Source organism: Polypterus senegalus, chromosome 10 (assembly GCF_016835505.1).
Source record: "Polypterus senegalus isolate Bchr_013 chromosome 10, ASM1683550v1, whole genome shotgun sequence".
Lineage (NCBI taxonomy): Eukaryota > Metazoa > Chordata > Cladistia > Polypteriformes > Polypteridae > Polypterus > Polypterus senegalus.
In genome coordinates, this window is record NC_053163.1 from 81,591,826 (window position 1) to 81,610,018 (window position 18,193).

The 18,193-nt window shown below is 34.7% G+C and overlaps 1 protein-coding gene across 8 annotated transcripts in view; it reads right to left on the reverse strand.

The window, feature by feature from the left end:
- Positions 1–18,193, reverse strand: part of diaph2 (diaphanous-related formin 2) — a 1,278,655-nt gene that overhangs the window by 852,313 nt on the left and 408,149 nt on the right. For all 8 annotated transcript variants that reach the window (XM_039766010.1, XM_039766009.1, XM_039766012.1 and 5 more), the window contains 3 exons: positions 9,898–10,016; positions 2,582–2,646; positions 1,292–1,396 (listed from right to left, as the gene is read on the reverse strand). In XM_039766010.1, the coding sequence (XP_039621944.1) occupies positions 1,292–1,396; positions 2,582–2,646; positions 9,898–10,016 (289 nt within the window). The remainder of the gene's footprint in view (positions 1–1,291; positions 1,397–2,581; positions 2,647–9,897; positions 10,017–18,193) is intronic.

The following is an 18,193-nucleotide window of genomic DNA, read 5'->3' on the forward strand; positions in this document are numbered from 1 at the left end:
AGGTATTTCTGGGCTGAAGAAATCCACAAGTCTCCATCTGACCCGAAAGTGCAGGCAAGTCACGTGGCTAGAAGGACAGACGCAATTCTGGGTCAAAGATTATTTAAAAGACTAGTGGAGACTTACCAAGGGAGCCGGAGTTGAGAGGGAGCAGGATAGAGCTTGGTGGGAGGAGTGGAGGAGAGATTTGTGTATAGTTGTTATTATTTTGCTTGTGTATGGTGGCAGAGGTGCTTTTGGGCAATGCATCGAGAAGAAAAAACATTAAAAATCTTCTTGGTGATTTTACCCTGTGTGCATGTGTCTGCCTGTGGGGTTGAAAGAGGCAACAGCGACCTCTAGCGTCTTAAAACATTAAAGGCAAGGCCAATGAACACCTAAAGAGAAGGCTACCATACCAAATTACAGCTGTGATGGTAGCAAATTTGTGTTAATATTGCTTTTTAAAAGCATATACAGGAATAGAGTATTTAAGAAAACTGACAAGATACTGCCAGTTATTGCTAAGGTACTTCTGTTGCCATTATAAATTAATATATTATGTTTCAAGATGTGTCCTATTCTTTAAATGCATACATAATGGAAGCACATTTTACCCATTACCTGCTTCTTTGTATTGGAAAGTAATTCACTGTTTAGATGACTGATTAGCACTAAAGTCTAAACCAGAAAAAGGGGTGCTAAAATGGGCTGGGGTTTGAGAATCATGGATGGACAGATAGACAGATGTGCAGATGAACAAGTGAGCTGTGCATGAAATGGGAAGAAAAGATTCATCAGCTGGGAAACTGGATAGGTTATAAGGATGCAAGGACAGATTTGTGTATCAGATACACAGGTAGAGTGGATTAAGAGGTGTTTTCCAGATTGAATGGATTTGTGGCTAGATACCTGGATTACTACACATTTTACAAAAAAATTAAAATCTACAGAGATAATAATTTCATTCATTTTTATAATCTATAACAGAATTATTAATAATGACCATCTTTGCCCTTGATCAGTCATAGAATGTAAACAATCAGGCACCTAGCTGTATATTATGTGGCTTGGTAGCAGAGCTGGTCCTCAGTACAACAAACCAATGCCAACACATGGTGTGATGTCAAGAAGAGATGAAATAAGCAGATATCCTGACAGTAACGTAACACTTTCGTTTGTATAAAGGTATATAAAACATACCTATAGACACATACAGACATCAAAAGAAAAATAATAATTTTTAGCGATTTATAATTTCCACCTAGGCAATTTTCCACTGATAAAGCCCTGTAGTTTATATTCCCATTACCTGTTCCTGCAGTGTCTGAATCTGTTTTTCAAGGTCTTTGATTTTCTCCGCTTGTTTCTGCAGCTCTGCCTGCGCCTCCTGTCGAGCTGTGAACTCTTCATCAAACTGCAACAATCACCATGACAAACACAGTCATCCATCTTTATGCTACATTAAATCATCCCTGGAAGCCTTTAACAATAGGTCAGATGAAGCGATGGGATTAAAATGCTTTTCTCATTCTGTTCCTGTTCTACTTTCACTTACTCTTTAATTTAATATGTCTTCATGTATTTATTTTGAATGATGATGCTCTCATATTCATTTTCAACACTGTAATTTGTGCCAGTTCATTACTGTATTGCTGATATCTCCTATTCAGTCTCCTGCTTGGTGGGTATGTGGAAAATAATCAGTTTAGCTTGTACACCTAGTACAGCATGGTTGAATGCTAGTATACTAGAACAAATGAAAACAGTATTCAAAAGTTACTTGTACTATTCAGTCCAGAATCAGTTCTCATGAATAGTCTTAATTATAGTGGAACATACTTTTATTTGCCATTCAGTGAGTGTACTGCAGCTGAAACAGCTGCTTTCAATGGTTGAAATGATTTCTTGCATTATATATTAGAAAAGATATCTTATATAAGTTTCTTCTATGTGATAAAACTATATACACTTTAAAACAAATGTGATCACTACAATGAATAGAATAATACTATTCATTCATGCATCATCTGAAACATTATTCCCACACTATGGCAAAACAATCACAGCATATTCAGAGGGCCAGGCCAGTAGAACACATTGGCAACCTGTGTCAGCAGGTTATATGAGCAAGAATTATTTAATACAGATATGTTATACACAAATGAGGTTGTGTCAAACTTTAACAAGTAAATTCATAAATGTCTAAAATACAGTTATGTATGCCTTTTGATATTTTTGACTTATTCCAGCATAAGATACATTTAGAAAATTAAAAAATTGAGAATAGTAATAATATACATGTATATATTAACACAATTACTATTATTCTCTCTAGGGATCACTAACTGTAAAACATTGTGAAAATTTGTCTCTGCTCATTTAAGGAGTAACTCTATGAGGTACAAACAACTAAGCAGAATGGACTTGGTACATCAACATTGATCCATGTAATACTGATACAGATCATGTACTTATGCTGCCAGTTATTGATCAAAGCAGCACAATCAATATTCTGTCTCAAAGCTTAAGAAAAAAAGCTTTCGATAGGAGTCTTATTCATGGAATACCAATCTCCTGGGAAAATGATTAATAGTTTTACCTTTTTGGAAAACTCCTCTGCCCTCTGTTCACTTTCCTCTACTTTGGCTTTGTCCACCAATTGATCTGTGAGAAGATAGTAGTAATAATAAAAATAATAATACATTCAGAAAATTGTTTTGCAGAATCAATGCATTATATTTAGTAAGTAAGGTATAAAATGAACTCACAATAGCCACTAATTTAAAAGAGAAAATAGCAAGATGATAAATGTTATTGACTAGTTAACTTGGTGACTAAGCGAATCCTAAATTGGTTAGACAGCATGAATTGAACATGACAATAATTAACATTAAACTAATTGATCTTTGATTTAGGGGAAGGTACTTATAAAAAATATTTTACAAAGAAGTATTTTCAAACAAAAGATGAGAGCTTTTGATGGACTGTGTAGAGATTGTGCTGTGCAGTAGAATGGAGGCTGAGTGTGAGAGAGAGAGAGAGAGAGAAAGTCCCCAGCTGACATCACCTTAAGTTCCCCATTTTACTGTGCCTACAGACAGTCCCCTTAGTGATGCCGTAGCGAGCTAGTTCTGGGGACCTTTGCCATCCAGATGTTGTAGTTTCACAGCTGACCACTGGAAGTTACAACAGGGCAAAATTTGCGACCTGGGGGTAAATCATGGTGTGATTCCATGACTAAACACTTGGCGTAGTCAGCAGTATTTACATTGTGGAAAGATGGAGTTAAGAGGCAGTGCTGCACATTAAGATGGGGACTGAGTGAAGGAGAGCCCAGCTGACATTACTGGGAAATGCTCCACTTTGTAGTAAATACAGGCAGCCCATGCACAAAAAGGCAAGGGAAGTCCCTACACAAACAATAAGGGGAGTTCTCCCTTTAAGGAATGTATTATGAACTGCTTCTGTAATCCAAATGTTTTGACTTGCAGCTGACCACCGGCCGTTAGCACAGTGCAAAATGTGTGACCTATGACTGATCGTGGTGTGATTCCACAACAAAACATTCTGTTTTAATATTAAAGAAGTAGCATAATGCAATCAGTAATGTAAAACTAAAATTTCAAATTATTGTGCAATTTGTGTTTTGATAATTATTGACACAGTGATTCCATATGTCCTCTGTGTGAGAGGGCCCTGCTATGGACTGGTGACTTTATTATGGCTAGATCTTGTTTTGAGCATGTTATTGCCAGCACAGACTCCACTATCCAGAACTCTAAATAAGACGTTGTGTCATTAATTAAAAATATATAATATTTTTATGTTGCTGTTTTAATTGTTCAACCTATTTCTGCTTCTGCAAAAAAATGGGAATAACAGAAAACATGTACAGTATGTGAAATTCTACCTGAATGACCTTTTAATTCAATTTGATGTTACCTAAGCATAGAGATGATAAAAAAAACAAACAAAACAAAAAAAACTTCAAAATGTGGACAATCACATGATTACCAGAGGATGGCACTAATGAAGTACTAATGATTAATTTCTCTAATGATCTCCTCTGTTTTGGTAAATATATCAATCATCCAGCCAATATATCAGAAGCTGAGTAGCATGATGACAACATTAATAAGAGAATTACATTTTCTTGTAGTCAGTTCTTTGGAAAACACAAAACAATTGGAGAAGGGAGAGATCTTTTTATGGGTGCTTGTAAATGTGTGTGTAAAAGTATAAAAACCTCATGCTCAAATAAAAGGAATCATCACACCAACCACTAATTAAAACTATTCAACTGCAAAAAATCGATAAAGTTTTCTAACTTATCAATATTAGGTCCTTACTGTTTCCTAACAGTCAGGGAATGGAAAACGACCTGCTCATTCAAGCAGTTGATTCACTAGTCACTGAAAGATCATATTACAGTGTAAATTCAATTCATTGAATTAGGCTGTTCTGGTGAGCCAACAAATCCATGCTATTGACAATGTGCCTAACACTTTACATAAGCATTGATATGTATCTTTTTTCAGGTATATAGTATATTGGCAAACTATCTCCTTAACTCTGTGTTTGCCTAATTTAAACTGGCTATCTTCAATTAAGCAATTCTCATATACATTAAAAATCTAAAAGATGGAATTTATTTCTTCTTTCTTAACTTTACCAAAAGTCAATGTATCCTTCAAACAAGCATTTGTTTTTAATTGGGCTTAATCAGGTGCCGTTCAGCTGTGTTGCTTTTTAGCTTAATAAGTTTACTTTTAAATTAAAAAAAAAAGTTATTAAAAGAAAATGTGTTGGGATTTTCTTAATCACCTAACAGTTAATAATTGTGCCATTACTTATACCTAATCAAAGCATCTGTGCAGTAGTTTGTAACATATGTTACCAAAGACAGGATTGTTTCTTGTTTTTCATCCCTGAATAGGGCATAGTCATTACTATAAAACATCAGAGGTCATAGTAGCAGCATACAGTATGTGCAAGGACAACACAGCTTTTTTAACCATAAGAAAATGATTTTGATCTTCAATGTTTCTTCATTACATTATCTCTTCCTACTGTTCAGAAAGTAACACTTAACTAGGAAATAGAACATTCTCAAACCTGCATACTTCAATACTTGGTCACAGGAAGCCCACAATCTGCATAAGGCAAGGCTAAATTTTTGACAGGGTGTCAGTCCATTAAAGGGCACACTCATGCACACTTCCAGACTGGCACTCATATGGGACTAATGCAGAACTGGCCTAATGAGCTACCCAGTGCTTGATTTAAAAACAAAAAAAGAGGTTGTAGATTGTTTATTTATGGCTCCCAAAACATTCAGTATGTTGCAATGTATACAGTGGGATTTATTTAAATACCACTTAGTTGCTGTATATACCAGGCTGTAAGAGCTGATCTTAGAAGGTTAAGACTTAAAGTTACATTCATATAGTGTTAGCTTGACTCCAATAGAAGAATAGCTATTAGAAAATGGTATAGTCTTTTACGGCCTCAGGGTGGAATGGGTGGAGAAAGTGTCAGGAGTAATGTGTGAAAGACGGTTATCAGTAACAGTGAAAGGGAAGGTCTACAGGACGGTAGTGAGATCAGCTTTGTTATATGGGATGGAGACGGTGGCACTGACCAGAAAGCAGAAGAGAGTTGAAGGTGGCAGAGTTAAAGATGTTAAGATTTGCATTGGGTGTGACGCGGATGGACAGGATTAGAAATGAGTACATTAGAGGGTCAGCTCAGGTTGGAAGGTTGGGAGACTAAGTCAGAGAGGCGAGATTGCGTTGGTTTGGACATGTGCAGAGGAAAGATGCTGGGTATATTGGGAGAAGGATGTTAAGAATAGAGCTGCCTGGAAAGAGGAAAAGAGGAAGGCCTAAGAGGAGATTTATGGATGTAGTGAGAGAGGACATGCAGGTGATGGGTGTAACAGAACAAGATGTAGAGGACAGGAAGAAATGGAAAAAGATAATCTGCTGTGGCGACCCCTAACGGGAGCAGCCGAAAAATCAAGAAGTGATATGAGATACAACTTTCTTGCTATAGCTGAGATACAGTGAGTTAATTACGTCAGTTGCAGTTATTTAGAATAGGTCCCATTGCTAGCAGGGATTGAAAGACCCATTTACAGTATGAAAATGGGATAAGCATATAATTTTCTGATCGTTTAGAAATGGTTCAACTGTATGAGAGAACTTAAAGAAACAAACAAAATATATAAGCCTTAAACAGAACTTTTCTTTACTTTGCAATACCAATTTTTTCTCTATTTTTGTGTGAACTGTTTTAAAACAAACACATTTTGTCTGTGGAATCATTTCAACGTGTTAAGCTTTTTGCCAGAATCCCATAAAGTATACTGAACCTGCACAACTTTGGTCATTGTGGGTAAACGCAGCTACACAGGGAATTAATACTCAACATTCAACATTGTTGAACAGTTTATAACAACACAGCATAAGCCATAACATGAAAATCTGTCAGGTACAAATTAACAAAGATCTTACTTGGTCTAATTTTTACAGAAAATTACACAAAACTGTCAATAAATTCTGTTGTTTTAAGGCTATATTTTGTGGTCTGTTGAAGTACTTCGCAACTGGTTGTTACAGCAAGGCCACCAGTAAGGTGGAGCATATCAAGATAATGCCTCACAGTAACCCAATAAAGATGGGGAAAAAAAAACACAAACCGATGACAGAAAAGTGCATGTCATGAGGGAACACAAATGACACAAGGAGGCAAGAGAAACTGAGGTGCCAGACATGAAACAGATGGCAGTAATTCTGGAAGAGAAAGGGAAAGAGAAATATCCTAAACAGAAAACTATCCCCGGAGACAAAATAGATCAAAATGCCAGGAGATGACTAAACTACCAAATCCCACGCTAAAAAAAGGCAGGAAAGCTACAGAGGACCGGCAAAAGGCCAGTATTCTTCCATCATAGCACCAGGGAGAGCACATGATCCTTGTGTTGTTAAGTTTCTGTATGTTTCTATTTGTGTCTTTCACTCAATTAAAGCTCCCAATTTGGAACGTTGTAGCCCACTAAGCTATTTTTCATATCAGAATGTTCATCTATTGTATCATTCAGGTTATGAATATTTATTTGGATAGTTTCTCATGTCATTTTGTTTTTAACTGGCATGTCTATTTTTGTATATCCACTGCTAGGTTTCTTAAAGCTGTTGTTAGGGCCACCCCTAACAATGGAGATCGCAACTTGAAAGTAACAGGTAATGCCCCAAAAGGTGGTCAATCGCAAAAGTACCATGCAAAACATTTTTTTTCAGTCTGCAAACTTGGATTAGTAAGTGCTCTGATTGGTGACCTTTAAACTTGTTAAATGATTAATGTTGGTGTGTGATCCCCATAACCCTGCCCTTAAAAAACAGCCCCAAGCTACCTCGCAATAAGTGGAGAAAGTGAAGATGCCCATTACAATCAAAATGGTATTGAAAATTATTAAAAATAACCTGAATGATACAATAAATCAAAACTCCGACACTAAATTAGATTCCTGGAGTATAGAAGACCAAATTTGGAGTTTTAATTGAGTGAAAGACATGAAGAAAAAAATTTAAATTAATAAACAGGCATTTCACAACACCTTGGCTGGAATGACTGAGACCATGTCTTCTTTTTTAGAATATTCCCTTGTGCAGCCATCATGTAAATTTCACTTTGTAAAAGGTAGATAAGACGAAGGGAGTAGGGACATAAGGAGGTGTTAGACAGATGGGGCGCTAGTCTGGTGTTACTCTAAACCAAAAAAGCTCTATCATTAAACCTGGATGTGATTCTGCAAGGGCATTAAAAATCATCTGACGACAGAGAAAACAGCAGAAGATGGAGTCAAGATGATGAGTTGCAGAAGCAAAGTACAGGTAAAATTCCATTACAACGAACTTCCAGGGACCTAAAAAATATTTTGTTGTAATGAAACTTTTGCTGTAATGAGATTCTGTATTTGTAGCTATAGTGCTTTCTTTAACTTGCGCCGAGGCATTTCCAATCATTTTAATAGCTTCTTTCGCGTTAATTTTAATTTTCTCCTGTCTAAAAGTTATGCTGACGAGAATTTTTTTCAGCATTTCCTTGCAATAATACACTTTCAGGGTGCGAATGATGCCCAAATCCAATGGCTGAAGCACCGCTGTGCAATTGGGTGGGAGGAATTCAACGCAAACATTATCTTAATGCGGAAGCATGTTATGGGCAGCACAGTTATCTGAATCATCCTTTTCTTCTTCTTCATATTGTGAGATTTCTAAATTCTTTTGGGATCCCCCCAATCCCCGCACCCAACGGGAACGTCACGCTGAAGTGTGTCCCGAAGCGTGACTGCCGCATCTGTGGAAAATTGTTTGTCCATTGCTGGGGCAGGGGAACAGCAGAATCACAGAAGTGCAGTGAGGCGTCACAGAAGCGAATCCTTAAAGATTGGGGTTGCACTATAAGTACCTGTCTTACACCCCAAAACACGAGGCTGAGACTCAGTACTTTAGCAAAACCAGCTTTACTCAGCTTGAAACAAGAACAGCACGGTTATTTATTGCAGCAGGATCTGCCACTCTGCTATACACAGACACAGCAGTGGCAGGAACGTGGCCAGGTTAATGGCCAAGTAATCCTGTTCACTGCATTTACAATGTTCCTTGCATCACCCATCAAGTTTGCAGCAGAGCTGTGAGCCTGCTGTTGCCCCGGCAACATATAAACAGTCTTCCACAGATGCGGTGATCGCACTTCGGGACGTTCTTCGGTGTGTTGTCCAGTTGTGGGAGGTCCCAAGAGAGTTTAAAAACCTCATATTTTCTTGAATGAGTGCCACATTAATAGGTATGTTTCTTGAACGAGCATCACTGAGCCGCATAAAAACTGCTTTTTCAACGTCTTCAAATGCAGCAGTTTGCATACATTTGCAACCCGAGATTTTTCTTCTTTTTTTGCTCGGCCAATCAAGAGCTGCAAAAATGTTAAGTGTTTTTCTCTAATACGAACTATTATCGTTTTTTCATGTCTGCTGTATCTATAGAAGGGTGACAAATGAGTTAAATTCCAATGGATGTTTTTCAAATGTTGACGAGCAATAAGTAAAATGTATCACTGAAAACCACCGAAAACAAAAACAGCAAAAAAAGAGTAGAGCAAAGTTTGAAGAGAAATTTTTTTTACAATGTTTCTGCCAGGTGATTGTTGTGCACAACTGAGCTGCGACCACAGAAGAAACTGTTCTGCAGATGATTCATTCAGGCATTTCAAGATCTTTTGGGAACTTCGTTATAATGAAAGTATCTGCTGAATGTACTTCTTAGTAACGAGATTTCTATAGTCTCGTGTCATATGTGGAAACTGTCAGACCATAAATATACTTCGCTGTTATGAAAATTTTGTAGTAAAGATATTCGTTGTAACAGAATTTTACCGGTAGTAGAGTAAGAAATCCAGAAGGTCAAAGAGGAGTGTTTATGCATTATAACTGAAAGGTTGGTATTTGGATGGATCAACTCAGCTGGGAGACAGAGACAGTGTCTGTACTAAGAAGGGTCAGAGGAGCAATTGGATATTGTTTCTTTTTTCACTTTTCCTTTGGACACTCCCTATTTATTCCACCATGTGTATATAAACTAAAATAAACAATTACATTCTTAATACATCTTCTGTTTTTGCAATTATTATAAGTGTAGAGACATGGCAAGAAGATGCTTTGCTGTTACTTGGTTTTTACTGTTTTGGAATTACACTAAACAAGAATTGTTCTGCTAGGAATTGTTAAATCCAAAACAAATCTGCCTTAGTCTTATTTCTGAAATGTGAGAAGACAAATTTTAAAATTAGAAAACAAATTTAAGCCTTTTTTACTTATTTTAAAATTGTGATCCATCAAAGGGCTTGTAAACTTACCAACAAGATGCATAAAATCAACATCTAGTCTGTGCCTGTAGCCAAAGTCAGGGTCCATTCCACTGCGATTCAACACAATTTGTGAAATACATTCTTCTATCACCTTATAGTATTGAGGCCTACAGAAAAAAATGTGTGTGTTAAAATTGATGCTGCAGGTAAAAATACAAGATGCACATTTACAGGCTTTATAAAATGGGAAGAAATCTGTCTCAGTGTGAGTTAAACCAAAAGTAACAATAATATATCACTGCAACAAAAATCAGCCCTGTGATACAACAATCTTTTTTATGCATTTGCCAAATATGACTAAACAATTTAATTACAGTACCTTGTCTAAGCTGTGGAAAAGTGTGCAAAAGGAGAAAATGTTAAAATTTGTAAATTCAACTGTTTTTCCAATCTGGGGGGTTGGGGAGTGTAACAAAACAGGTAGGCCTATGGGTGATTAAAGAAAAGAAACCAGTTGAAAAATATATCACTACAAAAATAAATCATTTCTTTTAGCTTTTTAACTTTAAAAGTCCTACCTGAAAAAAAGACTTGTTATTATTTAAAATAAATATTATTAAGAATTTGAATTAGTACAGGCTTTAATAATATTCCAATAACAGTAAGATGTGTAAACTGTTTACCAGGCACAATGTAATATGTCTCCTCAAGCAGAATTCAGTAAACTTAAATAAATTTAACAAAGAAAACTAGTATTTACTTGATGAGGTATATACAAAATGAGGCTTGTTCGTTAATGGTGGCATAATAAATGAATTTTCAGGTCCAGAGAATGTTACTAGATTTAACTACAATAAAACGAAGACCTAACATATTACAAGATGATTTCAAACACTTTTTGAACCCACAATAAATCTCAGGAGTGAAAGCCAGGATAATAGATTTTGTTTAAATTATTTCTAAAAAGAAAAGGAGAAAGAAAAAAAAACAATATACGGATGACGGTAAAGTTTCCTAGCAGCATCAAAGTGAAATTACTAATTTAATTTGGTAATTGGGATGCTCATAAAAACCTTCTTTTTAATTGCTTGATAACATTTTGAAATGCACTATCCGGCAAGTGGGGATAATACCAAAACTTGTGTTAGAAAATGCCTTAATAAATATCACAATACAATACCCTGGTTCAAAAATTCAATCATAAAGAAATTACTCTTGGTAATAATAAAATTGTGCAAAGTAGCTGATAAAGCCTTCAGATTATCATAGGAAAAGCAGTCAGCAGTGGGCCGATATCCTGAATAAGTAAATCCATACTGCATTCTCTGCTCACTCTGTTCTTTCGATGACAAAATTAAATCCAGGAAAAAATGTAAAATAAAACTGTGAATTTGGCATTTTTGGGGGACTTATGACCCAGGGATCCTTTCTTATAGCAATCTATCTGTGTGTCATGTGCTGCTAGAAGAATGTCCCTTTATTATAATTGGTCTAAAATTCAAATATTGACTTCTATGATAGTTCAACAAGGAATTTAAAGACAAGGATACCTAAACTACTGCGGTGTTTTGTAGAAACAGCCTAATGACAAGGTGATCAGGTCAAATAACTGTGGGGGAGTTGGTACATGGTAAAAAGTAAGAGTAAGGTTCAATAATAGTCAGTATGAACAGAAAAAAAAAGATGAAAATGAAAACAATGGGAATAATACAAACTATATCTTGGAATATGGAAAATGATCACTTCATTTCACTAGTCAATTAAGTACGATGATCATCTTTGTACATGTAGTTGTTTCATCGGATTTAAATCCATATGTTTTAAAAATGAAATGCTAGAAATACCTTGTTCTCCAAGATCAACTCTCAGCTACTGAAGTCTTTTATCCCAGATCAGTGCAGATGCTAGGAACATGGGATCTGAAAGAACAGCAAGTCCTTTGAAGCACAGGGCACTGCAAGTAGCTGGGCAAACAGGAGTTTGATTTTCATCACATTGCAAATTTAGGACGTATTTGTGCAAACTCAGTAAGGTAAACATTCAGATTCAGGACGTAGACCTTCAATTCAGAGATAGCAGAAAGCTAAGGGGCAAGAGGAGTTCTGTGAGACCAGAGCAGTATCAAATATGATCTGGTAAACCAACTGAAAACTTAGGAATGCTTAGGGGTACACCATTCAGGCTGTTCTAAAAAACTGGGGCAAAATGGACATTGGATAAGAATATTTTAAAGGTACATGGAGCACTTTAAGTAACTCCTGATTTGGGTGGACACAATCTACACAAGAAAAGTGGAAAAGGTCAACAGAATGGTTCAGTCTATGAGATATTGTTAGGGCGAACCTACAGTATAATGTTTAGTCAAAGGCATGACAGAGTTTATTTTACTGTTCGATGCTTTCATTCGCACAATTCCACAAATTACGATAGTCAGGCTATAAACTGGTATTTTTCTGAAGTCTTCACATGTGAGGAAGTGGAATAACTCCCAGTGGTAATAAGGACTACTAAAGAAGCACTGATTGATTTGGAAATTGCAGAAGGAGAAGTACTGCTCAGACTAAATAGGCTGAAATCAAATAAAACACCAGGACCAGATAATATTAATCATCGAGTGCTTAAGGAAATTAGTAAGTATAAAAATAAACTCATTTATATTTTTCGAAATATTTTTAGAAAGACACTGCCCACTGAGGAACTTCAGAAGGACTGGAAAATAGCAACTGCTATCCCATTAAAAAATAAGCATAGACTAGAAATGTTAATGTGCATCACAATTATTTAAATGAATAAATGAATTCAAGGAATTATCAAAGGAAAAAGTTAAGCAACACATAGCAAGAGCAGGAGTTTTACTGAACAGCCAGCATGGGTTTAGATGAATGGGGTCATGTTTTCCTAACATGTTGGAATTCTATGAAAAAGAAACAAAAGGCCAGACAAAGTAGCACATATAATATTATTTATCTTGACTTTCAGAAAGTATTTGATAAGCTGCTATGTGAGAGCTTAAGCATCAAATCAAAAAAGTGTGAGTTCAGGGTGTAGTGTGTAGTTGGGTGCAAAATTGACTCAGGCACAGGAAGCAGAAGGTATGAGATACCTTTCCAGAATTGGATAAAGTGTCCCCTCTTGGCTCAGTGCTAGGGCTGCTATTATTTTAAAAATACAGTATATAAATGATTGGGATAGGAATATAAACAATAACCTGGTTAAGACTGCAGATAAAACCAAGCTAGGAGAATTGGCAGATAAGCTAGAATCCATTGAATCATTACAGAGGGACTTAGATAGCATACATGCTTGGGCAGAATTGTGGCAGATGGAATTTAACAGTATGTACATGTAGGAAGTAAAAATGTTAGGTTTGAATACACAATGGGAGGTCTGAAAATCAAAATGACACCTTATGAGAAGGATTTAGGAGTCATAGTGAACTCACCACTAGCAAATTTCTTACTGTGTTTAGAAGTCATTAGGACGGCTAACAGGGAAGTTACGCTGAAGATTTATAACACACTGGTAAGGCCTCATTTGGAGTACTGTGTACAGTTTTGGTCTCTAGGCTACAAAAAGGTCAAAGAAGCGCTAGGAAAAGTCCAGAGACGAGTTATGCTGAAAAACTAAAAAGGAAAAGAAAACCAGATTAAGAGGTGACATGAATGAAGTATTCAAAATTTTGAAGGGAATTAGTACAGTGGATCGAGGCTGTTCCTTTAAAATGAATTCAAGAACACGGTTGACCCAGGTGGAAACTTGCTAAGGGTAAATTTTACATAAACATTAATATGTTTTTCTTCACACAGAGAACCATAGACACATGGCTTAAGATACCAAGTGTTGTGGTAGAAACCAGCACATTAGGAAATTATTCTTTAGCTGGAATAATTGTTGAATTATTCATTATAAAGTGAGGAGGTCAAAAAAAAAACAGAAAGAATTTGTGTATAGCTACTGCTTCTGACTTTGGAGTGGCCACGTTAAGTGGTTTAGGACTCTAGTGAGAAAATGATCAAGTGCTTCCCACTGGAGGAATACTGAGCCTGGTCCATAGGCAATTGTAGTTCTAAAACAATTTGTATTACATTTGTCAGAGTTTACACAGTCATTAATGAGGCTGCCACATGAATATAGTGTCCTGGATTTGAATCCTAAACTGGGTCACTAGAGTTTGTGGGTTTCTATGTGTCTTCATGAGTTTTTTCTCTGGGTATTCCGGGTTCCTTCCACATCTCAAGATAAACATGTTAGCAGTAAATAGTTTGACATCCGGGATGGTGCTGACTATAACCTAAAGCTGACGATGCACATTAAAACAGGAATTTAATTTTATAAATATTTATAATATTTTCATACTTCAGGTATTCCTAAGAAAATTTTAATATTGTAGATGAAATGTTCACAAGGTTAACCAACTCCTGTGTACCAGTTGAGTATATAAAATAAATATCTCTGAAGAAATGCTATCAAGGAAAAGCACTATAGTCATGTTGATTTTTTTAATGTAAACAAACATTCCTATATCTACAACATTAATTTTAGGGTCAAACACATACTTTTCTAAAATTTCTTGATAACTCTTTTCTTGCAATAAAAGAATTCAGAACAAGCATTAAAATTTGCTTGATCCAAAATGTGTATATCAATATTTGATTAATTTGCTAATGTGAAAGAAAGGTCTTTAAAACCATAATAATGTAAATCAAATATTGGCAACAAATGAATATTAGATGGACGTTGCAATTGCATTATATGCATTTAGTTTAGATAAGACATTACTATTGAAAAATAGATATTCAATGGCAATATCCAAAAAGTATTTGATAGAAACATTTTTCTGCTATTCTTTGCATTTGACAAATTTCTTAACTTAACCTTTTGGAAATGGCAAACACTGAAATGATTATGAAACAGTCACTGCAAATAATTATTAGTTTGGTGTTTACTTAACCAAAAATGTTACGGCTGCTAACTCCTGCTATGAAACAGAAACTTAGTGTTGCTTTAACCAGATGTTTCAAAAGTGAAGGAAGGATAAAGAACTTCCGTTGTTCACAGCTATCCATTTAATTTTTAAACGTGCAAAAAATAATAAAACTGTGGCTTAATGAACACGAAATTGGAAAAATGATCTGCTACACACATTCTGCAGTGTTCTGTAGCTTTCACTGTGTTTTGTCTTGGCAAAAAAGTGTATGTGATATCTAAATTAAACTAAATTGAACTTTCTATGTATTTATACATACTTTTTATTTAAATATAATTTATTATTATATTATGTATATGTATTTATTATATTGATATAATCTATTTTTAATATATATCTATACTAATAAAAGGCAAAGCCCTCACTGACTTACTCACTCACTCATCACTAATTCTTCAATTTCTCGTGTAGGTAGAAGGCTGAAATTTGGCAGGCTTATTCCTTACAGCTTACTTACAAAAGTTAACTTCAACACAACAAATCCTACAAATACTGTCGTAATTGAAACAAACCATGAAACTCAAACTGATTATGACAGCAGCAATCCAAGCTGTCAGATTTGAGACAAGATTACTGTTCACATGGCCAACTGTAAGTTGCATGCTCAAAAGTAAGCTCAGCGCACAGCTTGGTCATATTACAACCGGAGGGCCGAACTCACAATGTGGTATACAAAGAGATCCTTAACAAATAATTATTGGCATATTTTCCCTCAGTTTAAAAAGGTTTAATTTTCTTCTTAATAAAAATTTTGAGGCAGTACTTGCGGTGCTGGTATTTTGTTAGTATATATATACAGTATATATATATATATATATATATATATATATATACACAGTATATACAAGGGACGTTCAAAAAGTTTCTGCACTTTTTTTACTTCTATTTATTAAGAATTTCAAAAAACAAATTACATCACTTTGCTACGTAGTCACCTTCATTTGCAATGCATTGTAGCAACATTTTAATGCCCAATAACTACTTCTCCCACCTTCACCATTTCCAATAAAAATACTGTATAAAAGTGCGGAAAGTTATTGAATGTATATATACATAATTTATATATTATTTATATATATATAGAATTCTTATTATTAGAATGACACTACAATATAATATTTAATTTTACTTTATTAAAAATAGATTTATTTATAGGCTTTTCCAGTTTGACAACAATTTTTAATATCTATTTTAGCATCATTTCTTTAAAAATACTTAGGTAGTCAATTATTTGTTTTCATATTACCAGATTAAAGCTTCTCTAGGAATTAATGGGTCACATTATGAAATTCAGCACCAACCATATTAATAATGGTGATAAGCAAAGAAGTGGAGATTCGTCTTGAGGTAATGAGGTGTGAGTAAAGGATGCTACAAATAAATATGCTGCTTTGGAATCCTCTTCAAAATTGTTTGATGTCTTAAACAAATTAAATGAACAATATCAGAGGAAGATGATGGCTTTTAATAAAGGAGAGAATTGAGGACTGGCAGTCTCAACAGAAATCAGAAAAAGAAAAGAATAAGACTATTGTGATTTGTGGTGCTCAATGGACTGGAAACACAGATGATGTGTTGCGTTGCATTTCATAGAGCCGAACATAATAATTGTTTGTCCAAAGATCTTTCTGTTCTAATTTGAGGTTTGAGAAACAACAGTAATGAGCTTTACAGTTCTGTTTACCTTAGGATAGGCAGTCCTGACTTACAGTACATCACACGTAGATCTTTTAACTAAGCAAATAAAATAGGAAGAATAAAACAGACAATCAGAATTCAAATAAAATGAACCACAACAAGAAACCACATAAATATTCTTAACAGCTTGTCTTTGTTCAAGCACTAGTTAAAATACCCTGTTTCCCAAATGTGCACTACGGTTTAGGAATGGCAGTGATAAGTGGAAGGGTTATGGGGAGCAGAAGGATGAAAAAAGCAAAAACCTAATTAGCCGACAATAAAAAGTATTTAGGTAAAATGTAGATAATGCACTTTGAGCTACTGTTTGTATGAAAATGTGCTATATAAATAAATGTTGTTGTAAATGTTGTTATAATGATATTAGCATGTAAAAAGAAAAATTAAATTAACAAAACAATGTTCTGACATGTGTACTGCTCATCGGTTCTAGAAACAAATTGTAAGAGTGAAGAAGTCTGAAATACAGTTCTGGAAACAAAGAAATAACTTTTATTAATAAAAAAAAAATGAAATAATAGAACAAAAACTGAAATGAGGGGGAATTACTCAAAACCACTGATGAAATGGCACAAGTTAAAATTTAATGGAAGGCAAAAATTTGTAGCACTTGAGCACAATTAATTAAATTGTATATTAAATATATTGATTTATGAAAAATAGCAGCAAATTTATTAAACTGTTCAACCAATCAAAAATATAAGATTTGCTATTTTGTAATACAATCATTACTAGAAAGAAAATCAGTTATATGGAGTTATTTTTAAAGTTTGTGTAACTTTACGCAAATTCCTATTTAGTATTCTGCTACAATATTTTAAAAAGATACATTACACTGTAGAAACATTTTAATGATGCAAAAAATCCTTAAGAAACTGCTTCTTCCTTCTGTCAAAAGTAATTTTGTATCATGCAAATACTTTTTTAGATACTGTTTTTTTAACTAACTATCTTAACATATTCTGTAGTATGGTTTCTTGAAGAGAAAGAACAACAGAAAACTAACAATACATAGACAGCTTAAAAGATGCATGTTTGAGATCAATGCCTTCTACACAACTTTAAAAATGTAAAACTCAGTCCTATGAGGATTTAAGGGGAATGTGAAGTGTCTGAAATATTTATATAAAAGCATGAGCAATTTCCTTTCTGCGTGGTTTTAAGTACTTCTAACAAACTGCCTTGAGAAAGAAACAGGAATAGAATGAAGATGTTCCCATTTGATATATTCACCAGTTTTGCCTCTCTGCAATGATTTTATTATGAATGAAGATAAAGAAAAGCACAGAGTTCAAAATACTTCTGCTAAATTTCAATAAAATGATACTGTCTGGTCAATTATTCACTATCAATCAACTCATAAAAAATCAAACCAAATCAAAGATGTACAATCTATTCCATTAACAGCAATTAAGATTAGACATAGGCATTTTGTATAAAGATCAAATACTACAACAGTAAATGATAATAAATAAGAAAAACAGAATATGCACTACAATCTGATTGTTATCAACTCCAGGCTAAACCGGCACATTAAATCTAACCTTGACTGGCTTGGCCCCAATATTATCCAAATTCGTTCTCTTACTTAAAGCATAAATCGGCTTGACAAAAGAGCCAATGATTTCAAATTGTGTATTAACATAAAACTTCTTTTAC